The sequence below is a fragment of the Meles meles genome, chromosome X, assembly GCF_922984935.1.
Source record: "Meles meles chromosome X, mMelMel3.1 paternal haplotype, whole genome shotgun sequence".
Lineage (NCBI taxonomy): Eukaryota > Metazoa > Chordata > Mammalia > Carnivora > Mustelidae > Meles > Meles meles.
In genome coordinates this window covers 15,719,357-15,741,050 of record NC_060087.1, presented here as the reverse complement: position 1 = coordinate 15,741,050, position 21,694 = coordinate 15,719,357, and the positions used below count along the sequence as shown (strand labels likewise).

Below are 21,694 nucleotides of genomic sequence, written 5' to 3'. Positions count from 1 at the left end.
AGCACTGCTTTCTCTATAGCTGGTGGGATACTGAGGGTGTAAGACCCCCTCGGGACACTCTGAGGCTCACTTAACAGCCACACTGAAAGTGTTCAGCACTCACTTTCTCCTGGAGCTATATCTCAGTCATCAGAGAAGGCCATGAAAATTTTTTTTTCAGCCATGCTGGGTAACTTCTGGGAAATTGGGAATTTCTGGGAAATGTGGGGACAGCTGACCACCAAGAGAAGTGACTGAGCAAGGTGCTTTTCTTTTCATTTGGACCAGCGGATGAAACCATTTTAATCTTTCCATTGTTTGGTTTGATATGTCTATTTGTAAGCTATGCATTCCCTTCTGAACTCAAATATTTGGTGCACTTGCCATGTCTGAGAAAATGTGGCCTACATTTTGGAGGTACTTTTTAAGTTGTTTCCACAATTATAAACAAATAATTAATGTGGTACAGACCAACAGGTAAGCCAGATCATATAGATGAAGCTTTCTTTTTTTTATGTGACCTTTTTTTTTTAATTAATTTATTTATTTTTATTTGCTTATTTACAGCATAACAGTGTTCATTGTTTTGGCATCACACCCAGTGCTCCATGCAGTACGTGCCCTCCCTATTACCCACCACCTGGTTCCTCAACCTCCCACCCCACCCCACCCCCTCCCGCCGCCCCTTCATAACCCTCTGGTTGTTTTTCAGAGTCCATAGTCTCTCATGGTTCATCTCCCCTTCCAGTTTCCCTCCACTCCCTCTCCTCTCCATCTCCCCATGTCCTCCGTGTTATTTGTTATGCTCCACAAATAAGTGAGACCATATGATACTTGACTCTCTCTGCTTGACTTATTTCGCTCAGCATAATTTCTTCCAGTCCTGTCCATGTTGCTACAAAAGTTGGGTATTCGTCCTTTCTGATGGAGGCATAATACTCCATTGTGTATATGGACCACATCTTCCTTATTCATTCATCCGTTGAAGGGCATCTTGGTTCTTTCCACAGTTTGGCGACCGTAGCCATTGCTGCAATAAACATTGGGGTACAAATGGCCCTTCTTTTCACTACATCTGTATCTTTGGGGTAAATACCCAGCAGTGCAATTGCAGGGTCATAGGGAAGCTCTATTTTTAATTTCTTCAGGAATCTCCACACTGTTCTCCAAAGTGGCTGCACTAACTTGCATTCCCACCAACAGTGTAAGAGGGTTCCCCTTTCTCCACATCCTCTCCAGCACACGTTGTTTCCTGTCTTGCTAATTTTGGCCATTCTGACTGGTGTTAGGTGGTATCTCAAAGATAAACTCGAAATGGATAAAAGACCTCAACGTGAGACAGGAATCTATCAGAATCCTAGAGGAGAACATAGGCAGTAACCTCTCCGATATCAGCCACAGCAACTTCTTTCAAGATAAGTCTCCAAAGGCCAAGGAAACAAAAGCAAAAATGAACTTTTGGGACTTCATCAAGATCAAAAGCTTCTGCACAGCAAAGGAAACAGTCAACAAAACAAAGAGGCAACCCACGGAATGGGAGAAGATATTTGTAAATGACAGTACAGACAAAAGGTTGATATCCAGGATCTACAAAGAACTTCTCAAACTCAACACACACAAAACAGATAATCATATCAAAAAATGGGCAGAAGATATGAACAGACACTTCTCCAACGAAGACATACAAATGGCTATCAGACACATGAAAAAATGTTCATCATCACTAGCCATCAGGGAGATTCAAATTATGTGACCTTTTTTTTAAGTAATCTCTACACCCAACATGGGGCTTGGACTCACGACCCTGAGATCAAGAGTCACATGCTCTACCCACTGAGCCAGCCAAGCCCCCTTAAATGAAGCTTTCTTGTGTAGCTAATCTATACCTGCCTCTTCCTCATTCAACTTAACCTCACTTCTGATGTTTGAAAATTGAGAGAAGTCGATCCATAGTCTGGGGGAAGATTGGGCCATCCACCATTTCATCCATTCAGACAACATTTATTCAGAATTGATATTTGCTAGGCAATGTTGTAGGTATTTGGTGGCTGCAAAGGTTATAAACATAAGATCCTTGTTTTCAAAAAGCTTACCATTTTTGAGAATCTTGCTACTCAAAGTTGGTCCATGGACCAGCAGCATATGCATCACCCAGAAACCTATTAGAAATGCTGAATCTCAGACCCGTTCTAGACCTGTTGAACCCAAATTGGCATTTTCACAAGATCCCTGAGTGGATAGTATGTGCATTAAAGTTTGAGAAGCCCTGGTCCAAATCAGTGATTGTCAACCTGCATATTGGAAGGAGCTGGGGAACCTCTAAAAAGTGCCAATTTCCTGTCCCGCCCTCTAGAAATTGTGCTTGAATTGGTGTGGGGTGTAGCCCAGGCATTGGGAATTTTAAAAATTCCCCTGGTGATTGTAAATATGCAGCTAACTTTGAGAAACCCTAAACTGTTAGGTTGCTTTGCATTCTCAACAAAAGGGAGTCCAGGACGAGGTTGCGGCTCATTGTTTTAACCAATTGACAAGTCACGTGGCAAGTTTGTCTTTTCTCAACATTTGTAGTGCCAAGACTTAGATGCAGATACACCAGAGCTCACGGGTGACTTTCGGCCAACAAGTTGGCCATCAGGGAGAGGCCATGAGCCGGCCCTTGCTGTGGTAACGGTGGGAAGTGCTGGGATACTTCAGCCACGTTCCACAGGGGCTCCTGTGGCAGGATCGAGTGGATGAAGGCAGGACATTGGGGTGTGGGCAGCTTCTCCCTCCTCAGATGCGTCCTGGGGCCTTGGTGTCCCTCACCTTGTCCTTCTTCCAAGTATGTGAGCTGCGGCCACTGATGGTTTCACCCAAGGATGGTGACAAATGTATGTGAGCTTAATTCAGAAGCTTTCATGGCCACATTGTCCCTCAGGTTCCCTGGGACCAGTCCATAGAATTGCTGTAATGCCGATAACCACCAGCGGTCGTATTGCTCTTTATACCTCGCCAAGATTTTCTTGTGTGTCAAGAAACTGAGACCCAGAGTTTTTCTAACTAGTGGAGCGCTCAAGTCTCAGCTGGCCCCAGTTTGTGTCTTTCCCCTCTCCCTGAGATCGCTCCGGTAACCTGACAGAGCGCAGAATGTAGAGGTAAGGGTACAGTAGAGCTAAGGTTGTGTTTATTCATTCCTTCAAAGGAAAAACATCATTTGTTTTTTATACGGAAAATAGCATATTTTACTCAAATACCTGCCTGGTGATGAGGCATAGAGAAACCATTTTGGGAACTTGGTCATAGAAGAGTGAACATTCTCTGTCAGAAATACCGATCTTTCCACACGCCAGGCTCTTGATAGAGTCCAGGTCTATGTTCCTCTGCTTTCATGCCGGTAGAGCTTATTTCTAATCGTCATTGTTCTGGAAACTCTCATCTACATGCTGACCTCTCACTCTTTCCCACTGCAAACTCCTGCCTCATTCAGAAGCCACCCCCTCGACTGCCTATACTGTCCTGTCCTCATCGCTGGAATCTCCTAGTCCTCTAGGGTGATCATCATCTTGGGTTATATCTGTGGGACTGGTGTGATTATTGAGAGTGTCCCAGGTTTGAAAAGAATGTCAACAGTCACCTTCACATTTTCCAGTATCTTGGCCGCACTGCCTCTCTCCTCCCTGGTCGGCTGCTACCTCATTGTCCTGCTTTCACACGCCTCCCACCATCCTCCTTGGGGACATCCACTCCTCCCTGATGACATTCTGGCCTCACAAATCACTGACCACCTGTCCCTCCATTCTGCTCCTGCCACTTGCGGGTGCCATCTTGCCTCACACCCCACATCACGGTTCAGTAGATACTAGTTGGGAGTCCCCTGGGATCCAGGCACTGCCTCCCTCCTAAGTGCCAGTTCTTGAATGTTCTCTTCCAAGACCCTGACTTCCCACTCTTTCTCTTTCCTTCCTACACGCTCCACGATCCTGCCTTTGACCTTTCTCATTGCTTTGGTTCACGCCTCGTTCCCTCTTTGGGCTACCTGGTTTTTCTTGGACCCACTTGATTTTGAATCCGACCAAGCACTCCTGCTGGTGTTTCTGCTCCATAGTGATTCACTGTCCACATCTCACACTAGGCTCTGAGCTCCGGAACCCTGTTAGGGACTTTATAATTTTCTCTTTAGCCCCTGAATTCCTCTGCTATCCTGCATGTTTTCAGTTCTCAGTAAATAAATTGAATTTGGTGCTCTTTTATACTTCCAGAAGCACAGCCCCCATACAAATAATTGTCTCTTCATCTCTACCATCAGAAGATTTGTTCTTTTTCCTGGTTTGTTGACAAGGAGGTATTCTGCCTCTCATTCTGCTGTCAGAATTGTTCCTGTTTCCCTTAAATTAGCTTCTCTTGCTAGGGGATAAGAAGGGCCCTGGTTCACTCTCAGTCTCTGTCCCTCACCAGGTACCTTGACTCGGGCTGGCTTCTGTCCTGCAGTGGGGCTCCCCCTTTCACTTTCCTCCATGTCCTAAGACACACTGACCATTTTCTTTCTTTTTTTTTTTTAAGATTTTATTTATTTATTTATTTGACAGAGAGATCACAAGTAGGCAGAGAGGCAGGCAGAGAGAAAGAGGGAAGCAGGCTCCCTGCTGAGCAGAGAGCCCAATGTGGGGCTCAATCCCAGGACCCTGAGATAATGACCTGAGCCGAAGGCAGAGGCTTAACCCCCTGAGCCACCCAGGCGCCCAACACTGACCATTTTCTTTTTGGAATGTGCTTATCTCATCCACGAGCCTTGTATTTGTCCTCTTAACCAATCAGAACAGTAAGACAGGTTGTGTTCTGCCTTCACGCTTCCCCTGTGTTACCTTGAAGTACACAATGATTAGTACTGTTAATGTTTTCCTTAAGAAACCAAGGAGAGATGAGCCATCCAAGCCATTCTCCATTGATGGGAGGTATAATAAATATGTCCTATGCCCTATTTTGCCCTGTAAGCAGGTATGAGTTCTAAAGTTACTCTGGATATGTTTCTGCTTATTAAAATTTTCTTCATTGTTTTTCTCACATGTGAAGGAAAAGGGTTCATTACAATGATTCTTGGATTAGTGCTTGCAGAAGACTAAGGTGAGGCATGGATTTGCACCAGTTGGAAAGTTTGGAAGAAAGCTTTCGAAAAGAAACGTAGCACTAGACAATATTTGAGTGCCTTTTATGGATGTAATTCTGTATCAGGTGCTCTGAAATGAATGTGCAGGGAAGTTCAGTCCGCACATAAGCAAACGCTTCACCCATGACAAGATTCAAGATGGTTTGAAAAGCTGTTAATGATTTTCTCCTCTTTGGTACCAGAACTCTTGGTTGATAAAGGTCATCCAAAGGCACCTTGTATAATATGGTAAGGGGCTCTTTTGCGTAAATCTCTAAGCTCCCTGGATTTAGGATCATGTTCTTTGCAGGTTTCACGTCTGGCGCCAACAGAAGGAACTTTAAGATACTTTGCATTTCATGGATGTTTGTTGAAGTGAATATTGTGAAATGCAAATTAGCACAGTTGTGAGTGTTCAAGAAAAGATAAAGCACTCATCATTATCACTTTCCTAAAGGTAAATTTCAAGCTGGGTTTGAGGAGAAGAGGACTTGTCCAGAAAAAGAGGAGAAAAAAAGGTGCCAAGCATTTCCTCAAAAGCAGAGCCATCTGGATCGAAAGATTTAATTTCTAGGGACTTAAAAGTAAAGGAATGTCACCCCCTACTCCTTGGCAAGATTTTCTGGTATCGTTGATGACGAGATCTTCTCGGAGCTGGAGGAACATCAGAAGCCATCATACTTTGCCACCATCATAGTCCCCGTTCATGGATCCTTCTGTGGGGACTGATGCTAGATTGTTTAGGGAGTGATGTGACCTGAGCAGGACCAGAATACCTACCTGGGTGTCTCTTATCATTTGCCAAGAAAGATAAGCATTTCCTCATGTTGTCTTTTGAACCTCAGTTTGTCCTGGGTAAATCCGAACTTGATGCTTCAAGTATCTGTTTTTCGGTGTTGGTCAGGACTAGAATTTACCATCTGTGATTAAGGATCCATTTCTAAAACCCACACCTCTTCTAAAGAGTTCATTTAGCTTCGTAACAGATACCTCTGGGAGAAGGGAGGTGGTGCTCATTTATTTCTCATCTGAGGTGGACATTTTCTTATGTAAAATCATCATGAGTTAAGGTCGCTAGAGGCTACTTTGTCCTGATTGCTGGAGATCACGGAACTCAAGGTTAGAAAAAGTCCTCTGATTTCACAAATACTTATTATTATTGGGCATTGTGCGGTGGGCTGGGGGCATAAATGGTCAAAAAGCCAGATATATTTGCCTTGCTAAGATGTATGATTTCACATACACTGTGGCCCCTAGGCCCACTGCGCAGCTGCCGCTTGGGCCCTCCTGGCCCTTCCCCACCCCCACTGCCGTTGTGGAGGACCGTGAGCCCTGACCATGTGGGACCATGGGCCCTGAGCACGATCTCCTCCCATTGTTGAGTGAGCTTGCCGCGCTTCAGACGTGACTTTCAAAGTACTACGGTTTACTAACATTTTCTGGAAAGCCTCTGCTGGTTCTTGGCTATAGCAGGTATTGTTGGTCACAGTCTGAGAATTGGGTTTTTACTCAAGGACGGGTACCCCAGAGCAGGGTGTGTACATTGTCCGCACGCAGGGCAGGAGGAAGCACCCAAGTGAGGGGGTTTGCGGTGGGTCGGGTGAGTCTTGGGCCGGGGGGCAGAAGTGGAGTTGGAGCCAGAGGACAAATGTGAGATGTAAAACTAGAGCAAAATAGAAATGGTTCTGTGGCCTGAGGTGGAAGGCCCAGGAGAACCACAAGGCTGTGTGGCTTGGGTCGGAAGCTTGGCACAGTCTCGCGCTCTCCCGGGCACCTCGCGCGAAACAGGCGCTCAGAAAGCTTCTGATGAGGGAATGAACAGAGTAGGGTAGCAGGTTTGAACTGGAAGAATGAGTAGATTTGTTCTTTCATTTAGTGAGCAAACATTGAGTTCTATAAGGGGGGGGAAGGGCTTTTCCCAATGACAGCGGTGCCCCATCACCATGGAGAGGAGAAGGTGAGGAAGAGCGGTGTGTTCACGAGCTTGCCAAAAGTGTCATTTTTCTTACGCCTGCCTGACTGTCACAAGGCCCCTTTTTAATTTCCACAAGATTTATGTCAGGCCAATCAACGAGGACATTTGTGCATGTGATATTTCCTGAAGCCGCGTTTGTGGTTAATGAAATAATTTTAAAGCTTCAGCAAAATTAAGACGAAGAAAATACATATCATCATCCCATCTTTAAAGAAAAGCGGATCGGATCGATGCAGGGCCTCTGACAGCAGCCCTGGGTACTGAGTCCCGGCCCACAGCTCGGGCACATTTGTGCTTTTGTTCTCTCATCTGACTTTGGAGATGGTGCTGACTTCATCTCAGTAACCACTGTTGTGCTGGTAGTGGCCTCAAGGAAGGGGCCTCCCTCCATTCTCTCTAAAAGGGGTGTGAGACCAGGGCACCTGGGTGGCTCAGCTGGTTAAGCATCTGCCTTCCAGATCTTGGAGTCCCAGGCTCGAGCCCCACATGGGGCTTCCTGCTCAGCAGGGAGCCTGCTTCTCCCTGTGCCCCTCACCCTGCTTGTATTGTCTCATTCTCTCTGTCTGTCTCTCTCTTAAATACAATCTAGGATGCCTGGGTGGCTCAGTCATTAAGTGTCTGCCTTTGGCTCATTTCATGATCCTAGGGTCCTGGGATCGAGTCCTGCCATCGGGCTCCCCGCTCTGTGGGGGGCCTGCTTCTCCCTCTCCCACTCCCCCTGCTTGTGATCTCTCTCCCCCTGTGTCTCTCTCTGTCAAATAAATAAATAAAATCTTATAAATACATATATACATACATACATACAATCTTTAAAAAAGTAAAATAAGGGCGCCTAGGTTGCTCAGATGGTTAAACATCTGCCTTCAGCTCAGGTCATGATCCCAGGGTCCTGGAATGGAGCGCCGCATCGGGCTCTCTGCTCAGCGGGGAGCCTGCTTCTCCCTCTCCCTCTTCTTCTCCCCCTGCTTGTACTCTTTCACTCTCTCTCCCTCAAATAAATAAATACAATCTTTAAAATAAAATAAAAGGGGTGTGGGACCTCTCCAGACGGTGCTTGCCCCATTTCTCACTCTCTGCTCTCCCGTTTCCTAGGACTGCATCGATGTGGGCTGGTGGGAAGGAGAGCTCAACGGCAGACGAGGAGTGTTCCCTGATAACTTCGTGAAGCTGCTTCCACCTGACTTTGAAAAGGAGGGCAATGTAAGTCTTCCTGGCCTTGAGGTCAGCGCTCCACATGCTCTCAGCATGTGGCTCCCATGATGGGTCTCGGGATCCCAGGGGAGGGAATTTAGTGGGCCACTGAAGAGCCCTGGCATTTTAGTTCAGTGGACCAGCTTTTGGAGCCCTCTGCTTTCGGTAGGCTGGACATGAGTATGAACGTGTTCATTATCTTCCCCTAGCCTCAGTTTCCTCATCTGACAGCTGGTCATGGTGATCCTTATTCTGGTGTTGTTGCATGAATAAAAAAGATAGTGTGTGTAAAGCCCCGGGTGTGGTGCCTGGAACATACAAGCACCCAAATGGCAAGAACTCTCGGGCACCCCGTTTGGTAAGCGGACTGCCTCCCTCCTGTGCGGGATGTCCTCGGAGGGGTGGGGAGCGGCCCAGGGCTGGCCGGACAGTTGGCTGCAAAGCACGCTGTGAAGCGGAGGACGCAGAGCGAGGCCACTGATGTTCTTACACTGTGTGTACACATGTGGCCTTGTATACACGCATTTGTCCATATGTGTGTTTGCCTACACCTCTGATGTTTTCTCTTTGTGGGGACCCGTTTTCCAATGCTCTGGTTTCAGTGAGCCAGTCCGTCTTTGCCTCGCTCTAGGTGTACTGTCTCTCTGATGAGGATGGCACAAGAAATTTTGGAAAAGTTAGAAGCACATTGTATCATAAGGGGGCAGCAGTTGGTCTTTCCCATTCTACTCTGCACCTCAGGGCTATTTGCTCAGGCTTTGCTTGACTTCTGCCTGCCTTTCTGGACAGGTTCCTGTTTACGCCTGTTGGGGCACTGCTACTGGACCGTGAACCTAGCCTTGACCCATGACCATTCCTGTAGAGCTGGCGTTTATGAAGGGTAGCTACACGTTGGTGGTTTGGTTGCTAAGGATACTGAACAGCATCGATGGTAGACGTACTGCTTTGATGAACGAATGTGTTGGTTCAGGAAGCTGCGGTGTAGGGACCCACCAAGGTCATGCCCTGCTGATCTTCAGATTGGTTTGAAGCCTAGGGCCACCCCCTTAGGCTTTAGGATAGCTTGCTTTCCTTATTGTTCAGCTGAAGAGTGTTCTGCTCCACACGCGTTACTCTCTCTTGGAACTGAGTTTGGAGTTCAGAGAATCTGGATTCTGCTTCCTGGTGTTTTCTATATCCCTGACTCTTAGTGCTGGTCCATGGGCCACACTGTATCGGCATTACCTGGAGCTTGTTGGAAATACTCGGGCCCCACAGCCCGCATGTAATAAGACCCTCCGGCGAACCGTTTCCACATCACAGCTGGGGAAGTGCTGCTGTAGAAGCGGGGATCTGTCTGAGTGATGACAGTTCCATCTTCCAGCTCCTGACTATATCCGAGGAGGGGAATAAATTCCTAGAACAGAGAAGTGTTCTCCATTCAAGAAAAAATTTCCAACAAACAAAATCACTTGAGCCATTTTTATTGGCAGATCAAGATGTGGTGGGTTATCAGTGGACAGAATCCACCCCCGAGAAAAACAGATGCCAATGTTTAGTACCGACGGGATAGTAAACATTTTGAAGCAAGAGGACACCGGCGTGAGGTGTGGCAGCCGTGTAGAGAGCAGAGTGCTCGTGACTCCAGGCCACAGCATCAGCTGGACCCGGGCCTGACCGTGGCCTTGTCACTTACTTGTTCTGTTCAAGGTCACCTCACGGGATGTCTGAGCCTCAGTATCTTCATCTATAAAACTGTGAGAAGAAGCGTACCTACCTTGTTGAACTGTTGAGAAAATAGGAATTCTTTAGCCCGGCGCCTGGTGCTTGGTAAAGACCCCACACAGGTCAACTCCTCCCGTCTTCTTAATTACTGTTCGCACGAGTGTGGGAAGGCCTCAGCGGAAACTGGACCGTAATGATAGACGTCGGACTCTGGTTCATCTTGTTTCAGCCGGTCAAATCAACACAGTCATCCTGACGTCTTTATGAGCTTCCCTGGGAATGCCAATGCATCTGAGAACTTTGAGACTGGCCTTCAAAAAGAAATCTAGTACTTTAAAAAATACACTTGTAGAGACAGGCGAACAAAGAATGGCATAATCTTCATGTTGCTTCTCGTATTTTTTTCAGGATCTGCTTCCTGGCGGTTATGTTTTTTTGTTTATTTCTTCATCCGCCGTGTGCGTATTGCATCCCTTCTCTTGGGCTAGCCACCGTGCTGGCTGATGAGAAGGGAAGAGTGCACACAGCTGCTGCCCTCGTGGGCTTAGCGTCAGGCAGCAGGTCTGATGTTCGGAGCCCTAGAGACCTGCTGGGCCTTTCCAAAAGGACACTGAGGGTGTGCCTCTTCCAAGGAGTGGAGGGGAGAGGGCCGTCCAGACTGCCCGGTTGACCCTTCTCACCAATCTTTGCAAGCCTGGTAAAAAGTGTTCACGTCCTGAAGCATTCAGATGCCAAGACCTTCCTGGTGACTCCTTTCCCTGTGGCCAAGGAATCGTAGGGAGCATGCTGTCCTGCTGGCCGTTTGCCACCTTGCTGGTTCTGCGGGAGATACTATACTTTTGAAGGCTGAGGTAAAATCTGGATAATTCTTTTAACAAATGGGCCAAGTCTTTGGTTGCCTCTCCTGTGGCCCCTTGCTTTCTAGTTCCTAGTCATATTTTAGTGGGGTAGTAATGGCACCAGGTGAGAGAGATTCCATGGCATACCCTTCCAGAAGCTCTGCTCTGTTACATAAGGTATTAAGGGAAGGCTTCCACCGAGAGTGTGGAGTTGTCAGTGAGGAGCGGACTCAGCTTGCTCGTTGAGGTGTGCACGCTCTTTGGGGGACCTGTGGGCATCTCGCCAACCTCGGACAAGCAGCCGCCATCTCTTTGATAGGTCTTTCAACCACATCCCTAAGAAGAAGATGACTCGGCTGAGGGCAACGATAGTCAAACCTGTCAGACAAAGTAATACTCACAGCTGAGGAGTGGTTGTATAATGTGACATTCAGCTTTTAGAACATGTGAAGCATTACATCCTTTTCATCCCCCCCCCCCCCCACCTCAGCCCACAAAACCAGCCAACCAGCTTTGCACTGGCCGCTCTAGCAGCCTTTCTCGCGGCCCGCAGAGGATTGGTGAGCTGGTGACAGCGTGGCGGGAGCTGGGGCTGTTGATTGCCGAGTTGGCTGTGTGAAGATGATTAGAATCATTAGCGCACATGCACTGTGTGAATGACGGAGTCTGAAACGTTGTTCTGCCACCAGTTTCAGCACATGTCATCTTGTCTTGCGGGTGGCTGGGGCTGCGACCGTTCACCCGGAAAAGAGGACGGGCTGGGGTGATTAGGGTAGACAGCAGCGAAGAGCACTTACTCGGCAGCAGACCTCTTGAATCAGTAGGCGTCACCAAAGCATTCCGAGGACGCTGCTGCTTTTCTGCTGCGGCTCGGTACGGACTCAGGTGGTTACCACAGAGCCTTCTGGAAGTTCCTAGAGGGCTTTCATTCAGAGTTCCCGGCAGATTCTTTCTCATTAGGTGACAAACACTTTGGGGCTTTCTCTCAAGATGTTCCTGGGAGGGGGGGTGGGGGGAGAGCACCCATTGGTCTCTTGATGCATGTTTTAGAGCAATTGTGTAAGCTATTTATGAGAGAACCTAGATTTGATGGCTGGCTGTTTATTTTGAGACTTGACGGTAAAATTGAATATCAAAATGGAAAGATGAAATACTCTGAGAGCTCCAACGAAGCGGCGCACATGCTCTGTCATCATTATGGAAAGAAAATGGGGAACTTGAACTCTTAAGAACAGCAGAAAACTCACCGTCATTGAAAAAAAAATAGAATAGATATTCTGAACGATAATGTTCCTGAAGGATTGCTTTTTAAGAAAAACTCTTGAGCTCTAGAGCCTTGAAGAGAAACTGTTCAAATCATCCAAAGAGGATGTTACTGTTCTAGGGTCCATTGACATGAAGGACCCTTCTGAGTTTGTAGACCATATCAAGAACCAGTGCGTTGCCAAGGTTCCCCCAGCGAATGTTCTACAGCAGAGGATCCACCTCTCAGGTACACAGAAAGCTTCCCTCAAAGATTTCTAAAGATGCCTGTGGCTGCGAAGCAGGCTCACCTTTGCCAACTCGCAGAGACTTACCCAGCGAGCAGACTGCCAGCTTACTAATTGCAACAAGAACTGAAATGTCAGCCAGTCTGGAACACATGGGTCTGCCTGCCCAGGGCGTTCGCTCCCTGCGGGCTGGGTTTTTTAGAAGCCAGATTTCACAGGAAACCACATTTATTTGGTGCTTTCTGCAAGAGCTGGTGGCCCTCACCGCGAGTCCTGCAGGTCTAGCTGGAGGCCCCCGTATGCACCAGAGGGTGGGGTGTGCCCGGGGAGCTGTGTGTTGAACTCAGCTCATCCCAGAGGCTGCTGGCGAGCACACGGCACCCTCGGCCTCAGCAACTCTCCACGGCTCTTGGGGTTCACAGCTGAGCGGTTCATTGTCCATCTCCAGGCATGCTGTGGTGCAATCCAGTATGTTCCACACTTTCTCAGTTATGGCCAAGTGCCGACCTTAAGACCGCTGAGCAGTTTTGTCCAGACTTTCCCAGGAAAGGAAGACTTGCTGGATTCCCACAATGGCTACTCCGCTGGAGGGGGATTTTGCCAGTGTAGCTGTGACTACATTCTCTTTACCACCTTCCTAGGAGGCCCCTAACCTTAGCCCCCATCGTCTGACAACCCAGTTTATAAAACCGACTCAACCCAAATTTTCTCTGTTCCCAGCCATGTCCTTCAGCCTTTTGAGTACCAGTATTTCTAGTTTCTAAAGATGTCCAATGAATTATTTCCCCAAATGATATTCCTAAGAGAAACAAATATGTGCTTCCAGTTATCACCATTGTGAAAAAAAATTCACCTACAACCTTGTCTGTATGTGTAGTTTTCTGGGTAATTTCACCTGCAGAGATGGGGACCGTGAAGACACTAATGTCACCCAACCATAACCTAATGGCGGAGCCCTAACCAAGCTTCCCTAAAGTAGCCTGGATGGCCCCCTTCTCCCTTCTCGGCTGGTACTTACAGCCTGTACTCGCTCAGTTGAGCCCCTCATTCAGTTGTACCCTTGCCTGGCGTGCTTCTCTGTCACTGCTCTGCCCGAGCTGTCATCTCTTGGAAGGCAGAGCCCGTGTCCCAAGCTTCTCCTCCATGGAGCCTGGAAGTATGTGTCTTAGTTCAGGCTGCTGGAACAGAATACCATAGACTGGGTGGTTTATAAACAATAGGACTTTAGTTCTCACAATCCGGATGCTGAGAAGTCTAAGGTCAAGGTGCCAGGAGAAGTGACATCTAGTGAGGGTCCACTTCCCGGTTCGTAGATGGCTGTCTTCTCGCTGTGCCTGCACATTGCAGAAGATGTAGGGGAGCTCTCTAGGGTCTCTTTTGTAAGGACACTGATCCCGTCTTTCAGGGTGCCACCCTCATGACCCGGTCACCCCCTTAAACGCAACACCTCAACACATCCCACATTGAGGACTAGGTTTCACTACAGGAATTTGGGGTCCATTCAGTGGACAAACAGTCAGCCCATAGCAGCATGCTTGGTACAGGGTTGGCTCTCAAGATTGGCTTGTCATTTGGTGACCACGTGTACCTTCCGTTCCTTCGGTCCCTCCCCTCCTACTTAACTGCTCTCTCCTGCACTAGCCTGAAAGAGGAAGGGGAGGCAGGGAGAAGCCGGGTCTCTTGTCAGACTCCTCCTCCCAGACATAGTGGAGCTCAGGTCTTTCTATCTGGATGTGAGGTCTGGGCATGGAGTTGAGGCTTCACTTTTTCAGTGGGCAGAGGGAGCAGAGGCATGAGCCAAGGGGGTAAAGTGTGAGAGCATCTTGGGGAGAAGCCAAATATCAAAGCCTGCATGATTCCCCAATAGGCTAGCATTCTAGATGGACCCAGCCAAGAGGGAGACCAGGGATGCAGGCCACCGGGCCAAAGGTTAAGGAGAGGAAACTCAAGAGCGACCCTGCTGAGAGCAGGTTTTTGTAGTGGCCCCTGGGGACCTCCTGTGCTAGGGACTCTGTAGGGTGCAGAGGGGCCCTTGCACATGCTGTAATCACAGGGAACCAACGAGCAGAATGGAGGCCTTCGTGTGTTTCTAGAGCTGTGAGGGATGTCCTGGCCAGGAGCTGTCCATTTTTGTTCCCTCTCCAGCTTCACACAGACACCGCTAGAGAACTTAGCTGGATACCTGGAGGAGGGCTTCCCAAGGCTGAAAATCAAGCCAAGGTTTGCTTCCCTCTAGCAAAGTGCCCCCCCTCAAGGGTACCGGGCCGTCAGGAGTGCGCTCCTCTGTTATCTCAACAAACCACACGTGCGGGGCCAGAACTCTGAAGGCAAGAGGCCTAGTGGCAAATCAGAATTCCTGCCAGGGAGGCCGGTTGAGCCAGCTGATGAGCTCTTTGCCTGGGACTGGCCAGGCTTGCCAAACAAAGGGCAGAGTCAGCTCGGAAATCCATCAGCAGGAAGTAAGACTTGCCTTCCTGCTGTCTTCACTCCAGAACATTCAGCTCTATTTCCTTCCTGGTAATAATGGTAAGAAATCAGATCTAGTTAACGTATCCTTTGAAGGATGGTGTTTGCTTCTGTGTCCAAGCCATCGGCTCGACATTGGCAGACGCACACGCAGGCACACACAGGCCTGTACACCCTGCATATGAGAAGACCACAGAACACACAAATCAGAAAATGTTGGCTCGTTGATTTTTTTTTTAAAGATTTATTTATTTGACAGAGAGAGATCACGAGTAAGCAGAGAGGCAGGCAGAGAGAGAGGAGGAAGCAGGCTCCCCGCCGAGAAGAGAGCCCAATGCGGGGCTCGATCCCAGGACCCTGAGATCATGACCTGAGCTGAAGGCAGAGGCTTAACCCACTGAGCCACCCAGGTGCCCCGGCTCATTGATTTTGTTAGGAACATTTTCATGCTGGCTCTTAATGAATTGCCACAGTCTGGACATTGAGGGATATGAGTTCTGGGCTCTCTTTGGCTCCTGCCCAGTGATCGACCCAGCCCCTCTGGGCCTCAGTCTCCCCAGTATAGAGGGGACCCTGTGATCATTCATAGCTCTAATATCCTCTGTCTCTAGCATCGATCTACAAATCGAGCAGGCTGAAGCCATCTGAATTTGGATCAGGAGTGTTTTATTTCCTCTATGGAGGGAGGGATAAAGAGAAGAAGTAGAACAAGTGCCTCTAAAAATTCAGGACTTAAAATACTCGCTTGGGTTGAAAAGGTGTTTCTGGCTGCACACCTGTGGCACTGGCTAATGCCAGTCAACTCGGCAGAGCACGCACTGGGCTACTGCTTAACCTGGAGGTCCCCTCCGTGCTCTTTCCTTCATCCGGTCACAGTCGGACATTTTGGGGAAAACCGACTAAGCGACGTGCTTACATCTTTTGATTTAAGAATCACGAGTGCCTGTGCTGAAGTCTTTCCTGTCAGGTTTTGCTACAGATTTTCCCAGCCTGCCTTCTCAGTTCTCACTGCCCGTCTTCCTGCTGCGTTTAAAGAGGAAAATCCTTGTAGGCTCCTGTGCAGTCATCTGTTAATCACTTGGGGGACAGTCTCGAGCTGCCCCTGAACCCAGGCCCTAGTTTTTATTTAGAATTACCTTCAAAGACCTCTTCTTTGAAAACATGGCATCATTTTTCCTGTAAGGAGGCAGGAAGGCTGAGTTTGAGGGCATCATCGAGTGAAGTCAGTCAAAGAAAAAAAACAAAACAAAACAAGAAAAGCAGGACAGCCTTGTAAACCCGTTCCGCTCATAAGCACAGCTGGCCCGCAGCCAGCGCGGCTCAAACCCGGTGGGGACAAGGCACACAGTCATAGACTGTGCCCTCCTTTCAGAACTGGCCCCACTTGCCTTCACTACCGCCAGGGCTCCTCATGACCCCTCACACCTCTGCCTCCTGCCTCCACCACTGTCAAGCCCACACTTGCCATGACCACACTTGTCACACTCAGTCTCTTAACCTAACACTTCCTGTCCTCTGTCTTGGTGCCGCTCTGCCCTGCCCCAGTCACATTCTGTGTGTCTGCTCCATGTCCAATCTGACAACACTGGAATTTTTTTTTTCTTTGCACAGTAATCTTGGAAAACATGATGACTGATCATTGTCTTTTTTTTTTTTTTTAATTTGGGGCCCTGTGGTTTGAGGCAAGGTCGCTGGGGTAACAGCCTCAGCAAGAGGAGGTTCATGTGAAATCGGTTATAAAATGTTTCAGAGGAGCAGGAAGCGAGCAAGACATTCATGGGGTAGGCATCGCTGGGGCTTGGCCAGGAAGAAGTAGGCCACAGGGCGCTGTCTGTGAATCAGAAGTTACTCTGATCCTGAGGTAAAGGAAGGTTAGTTGGCAGAGTTTCAACAATAACTTCATTAGGTAAACACACATCTGTCCCCAGCTAATTTGTACAAGGATAGAAAAGGGAGGCAGAAAAAGGAAGAGGCTGGAGTGGAGAGCTAGAAGGGCTGGCAGATGGGAAAGGGCCTTCCGCCAGCGGGACAGCCTGTGTGCAGGGGAGGGGGCCCTTAGAGCATTTTTCTGTCTCTTTTTTAGAATGACGTTAGCCAGTACTCACACAGGCAGCACCGAAACATATTAAGAAGGAAACACACACACCCACCCATGCCCATAATCCTATACTAGTCAGGTATCACGCTATAAATTGGTTCCTTTCCAGTCTTTTTCTCTTTCTGTGTATTTTGTAATGTAGTTGATCTGATCTCATATTGTAGCTGCAGCATAATCCCCATATTTTCTTCCCCCCAACTTTCACATGATACAGTTCCTGTGCTTTTGTGTATAGCGCGTGTCGTATATGGCCGTCTTGTGGGTTGTCTTGTGGATGCCCTCTGGCGAGGCGGGTCCTTCGCAGTGGCTCAGAGCAGACCTGTGGGTCAGACAGCACAGGGCTGGGCTCCCAGCCCCCATGCTATTTAACAGCATAGTGACTTGGGGGAGTGGCTTCATCTCTTTAAGCCTCAATCACTTCATCTGCAAAATGGGCATACTAAAATCACTACTTAAAGTCTTGTCATGAAGATTCAGCAGGGCAGTGCTTACTGACTCCCTGTGCATGTGAAACTACCTCCTCTCAAGAGGGAGGTAATACCATTGCCGTTTTCCACATGAGAAGCTTTAGCTAGGTCAGTTCACCTGCCCCGAGTCCATGGCTGAGACTTGAAAGAGCCAGCATTTGTGATCAGTCAGGCTCTGAAACCCCACCTCTCGGCCACCACACTACACTCCTCCCTCTAGGTAATGGCCACGTCAGCCAGCTACTGAAGAGCAGAGGTGACATGTCCCAGAATCCAGAGCCTTCCCGTTGTGATGCCTCCTGAGAAAGTTCTTCACAGGTCTCCTATTCTCAGGGTTTTACTCGAAATTATTTCCTCCTTCATACTAGTACCGTAGCAGGCCCCAGTGGGCCCCAGAGGGTAGGGGCTGGGGACTGCAGGGTGCTTTGGCTGGTCCTTGTGGTGATGTCAGAGTGGTACGTTTTCAGAGTGCAGGAGAGACTCTCTAGAGCTGTTGAAAAAGTCACTGGTAGGGGCGCCTGGGTGGCTCAGCGGGTTAAAGCCTCTGCCTTCGGCTCAGGTCATGATCCCAGGGTCCTGGGATCGAGCCCCGCATCGGGCTCTCTGCTTGGCTGGGAGCCTGCTTCCTCCTCTCTCTCTCTCTGCCTGCCTCTCTGCCTACTTGTAGTCTCTATCTGTCAAAAAAATAAATCTTTAAAAAAAAAAAAAAAAAAGTCACTGGTGTGTAAGGCCCAGAGAGGGTCAGGAGAAGTATCAGCAGCAACGTGGATTCAATTCTCAAATCCTCTGGTTTCCATCTCTCCTTAATGACTTTGATATTGAGATGGTTTTCTCCTCACCTCTGGCTCCCCTCTCCAAGTATGGTGTCCAAGAGTTGTGCCCTGGCTGGATTCTTGGCCCCTGAATCACTTGCCAAGTGCAGCCTGACTCTCTTCCTCCTACAGTCAATCCTGGGTGAGCAAGGAGAGGCCCTGGAACCCGTTCAGGGGCGGATGCCACCGACTGCATCGCTGCCTCGTCACCTACAGAGTGACAGGTTGTGAGAGAAAAACAGACCACAGCCAATATGCAAAAAAAGCTCCATTCCACTTTCCAGGGTACACCTGGTCTGGCGGGGCCTCACAAGTGGCCTGCCAGCCTTGAGGTCAGAAGGGCTGAAGGTTTAGAACCCACTGACTCCCAGCCACAGCAGCCCCTTGGCCTGCTTTTTCTGAAGGTCCCCTGTCCAGAGCAGATCTGATTTCGTGCTGTCCCAGTGACTCTCCCGAATCACTTGGTTATTCAGCAGATTAAATCTTAATTGCAAATGCGGTTTCAGTGTAGGAGTACCATTGTGCTTGCTGGTTGCAGGCCATTTTTGCTGAGCCGTGCTTTTCCAGAAGGCTGTTACGAATTTAGAAAGGGGGAAATGGTATTTCATTTGTCCATCAGAGTTTTGTTTTGCAGACTGAATTTATTTTAGTGTTGGTTTAAAGGTGCCAAAACCTGACATCCCCGGAGAGAGATTTGCTCAATTTTTTGGAGAGCTCCTCTGGACTGTCCAAACTACATCTAGAAAACAATGTCTTCGATCCTTATGTGACAGGCCAACAATCTCACTGGCTTGCCAACAATCTCATGTGTTATCGTTTTGACTCATTTTTCAGAGACCCAAGAAGCCGCCTCCTCCGTCCGCTCCTGTCATCAAGCAAGGGGCAGGTAATGTGCTTCCGTTCTGGACGCAGTGTGTGACTTTCTTTGTGTATTTACAGCACCCTCAGGAAAGCTCAAGGTTCTTAGATTCAAATGCCACGGATCACCAAATTGGGAGCTTACCACTTGGTCTCAGCTGGCAGATTTTAAATCTGTTTCTGCTTCTCCTAAAATTTAAACATACCATTAAAATGTATCCCTGGTACGGCAAAAAAAAAATCTAGCCTCCCTAGTGAATGGCCAGAAAGACTTTGCTTTGGAGTAAACCAGTTTTTTTCCCCTGTTGTATTTTTTTTTTAATTTCTCATCACCTGCTTTTGAGGAAAGAAGAACTGAATTGTCCTGCTTTGCCCGCGCCCACCTCATCTCGAGGGTCAGCTTAGGGAGGATTGCTTCCACGGGTCATAGCCTCACTACGCATGTACAATGGGGCTGAATTTTTAACCAAAGAAAAAAATGCATGGTTAACCAAAATTTATACTTACTTCACATACCCCCCCCAACCAAAAAATGTTCTTCTGGCAATAAATATCTTCCCTCATGAGACTTTTTTCATCTTAAAAAGAGTCCAATTCACTTTTTCTGTGTAGTTCAGACATTAAGGTTGAATAACATAGGAAGACATGATGTGGTTGGATGTTTGGTAACTCATTGCACACAGGGTTCTCGTCCATAGAGAAGATCATTCATATTTCCCCATAGAACTCTCCTTTATAATTGTTAAGAACTAATTACGGGGAGAAATTCCTCCATGAATAACTAGTTAAGTGGCATTTTTAAAAATTAACAACTTAAACAGAAGAAGAATAGGGGTATTTTTAGTTCCACACATTAATAACTGTGATATTTCTATAGCATTTAAAGTATGAATAAATTTCCAGATTGATTTACTCACAAATTTATTAATGAGTGATTTTTTTTTAAGGCCTTTTGGCCCACTGAGTTTGGGAGGGGGTAATCAGCTTGACCCCAAATTCCTTTACCATTCCCTTTAGGATAGTTGAGAATTAGGGAGCTTATGCCCTGAAATGAAGTGTTAATTACGTCTCTTGCTCCGCCCCCCCACATCGTAGTTTGCATTGAGCAGTTTAATTTTGCCACCTAGTGGTTCACACCGGATCCGTATTTTGTTGTGCTGAAATGAAAGCTGCCTCTTGTTCTGCTTTTCTCTCCTCGAGGCTTTGGTGATGGATTATAGACCAAGGAGATAAGTTGAGTGGCCCAAGGCTCAAGGAGCCTAGAATGTAACTAGGATTGGATTCTTCGTGGCAGTAGGATCGCCAGTTCCTTCTGTATCTCTAGGAATAACAAACATCTTCGTTATCATTAGAAGCCTAGATTGTAACACAATAGGCAAATTCTTTTCCTTTTAAAGCAGTTTTATGTAAGGTTATGTTATGCTGGATCTCTGGGGGGCAAAGCAAGATGGCATTTAATTTTCCTAGATTTCCTACTGCTCATTTATTTTTTAATAATTTTTATGATGTTATAGTTTTTGATGTAGAGTTCCGTGATTCATTGTTTGTGTATAACACCCAGTGCTCCATGCAGTCCGTGCCCTCCTTAATTTATCCTGCTGAATGATCCTGGGAATTGCTCTGTGACAGGGAGGTAGATATTTATATTTTCCTTATCATCAGCTTTCCTCACATTTGATTATTTGACCAAAACCCCCCCCCCCCCCAAAAGTATGGAATTGACGGAAATTAGATATAGTGTTTAATTTGTAATGAGTCATTAAGGAGATTTCGGTTAAGTGTGTTCAGTGGATTTTTTTTTTTTTTTTTTAGTTCCTTTGTCTTCTGATACTGTGTCATTGAGATTTGAGTTCCAGGTACCCATCAATAGGGATGGGCAGTAAGGAATTCACAGAGCACTCAAGCGAGTCTCTAAGTCTGAGGAGAACTTGCGATTGGTTTTATGCTTTAGCTGTTTTGCAAATGTGCTTATACCTGAGGCCACGGGCCCTGCTGAGGACCCCCAGGCGAGGGAGCAGCTGCAGTCGGCAGAGCCCTGCAGGTATATTTGGGAAAATGTCATATGTAACATTTAAGGGATTCAGGCACAGATATACTGGACTAAAGGACAACCACAGATCTTCTCTGCGCATCCCTCTACTTAAAAATAGGCTCTCATTATTATCGCTGCATAACAAACCACCCCAAATCTGGCGGCAGAAAACAACGATCTTCTTATGCCCGTGGCTTCTGGGATCAGGAATTTGAACAGGGTCTGGCCGGGACATCTTGTCTCTCCGCTCCTTGATATTTGGGACCTCAGCTAGGAACGCTGGGCCAGCGGAAGATGGAGGACCCACTTTGGAGATGGCTGCTTTGCTGTCGTGTCTGGCTGCCCTTGACAGGAATGGCTGGAGGGCTGGGCTCGGTGGGGGCATGTGTAGACCATGTCTACACATGGCTTCTTCAGCAGGCTTTAGGTTTGTGGACTTCCCACATGGACATTCAGTGTTCTAGCAAATAAAGCATAAGCAACCCAGTGTTTTATGGCACAGCCTTGGAAATTATATGGTATCACGTTGCCCCCTGGTTGAAGCAGTCACCAGCCTACCCACATTCCAGAGAGGGGACACAGACCTCACCTCTTCAATTGTTTTTTTTTTTTTTTTAGATTTTTTAAAATTTATTTATTTGACAGAGAGAGATCACAAGTA

At 47.6% G+C, this 21,694-nt stretch overlaps 1 protein-coding gene across 7 annotated transcripts in view; it reads left to right on the top strand.

Annotated features, from left to right (window-relative positions):
• Nucleotides 1-21,694, top strand: part of SH3KBP1 (SH3 domain containing kinase binding protein 1) — a 341,474-nt gene that overhangs the window by 268,827 nt on the left and 50,953 nt on the right. For all 7 annotated transcript variants that reach the window (XM_045995813.1, XM_045995818.1, XM_045995814.1 and 4 more), the window contains 2 exons: nt 8,169-8,276; nt 18,978-19,029. In XM_045995813.1, the coding sequence (XP_045851769.1) occupies nt 8,169-8,276; nt 18,978-19,029 (160 nt within the window). The remainder of the gene's footprint in view (nt 1-8,168; nt 8,277-18,977; nt 19,030-21,694) is intronic.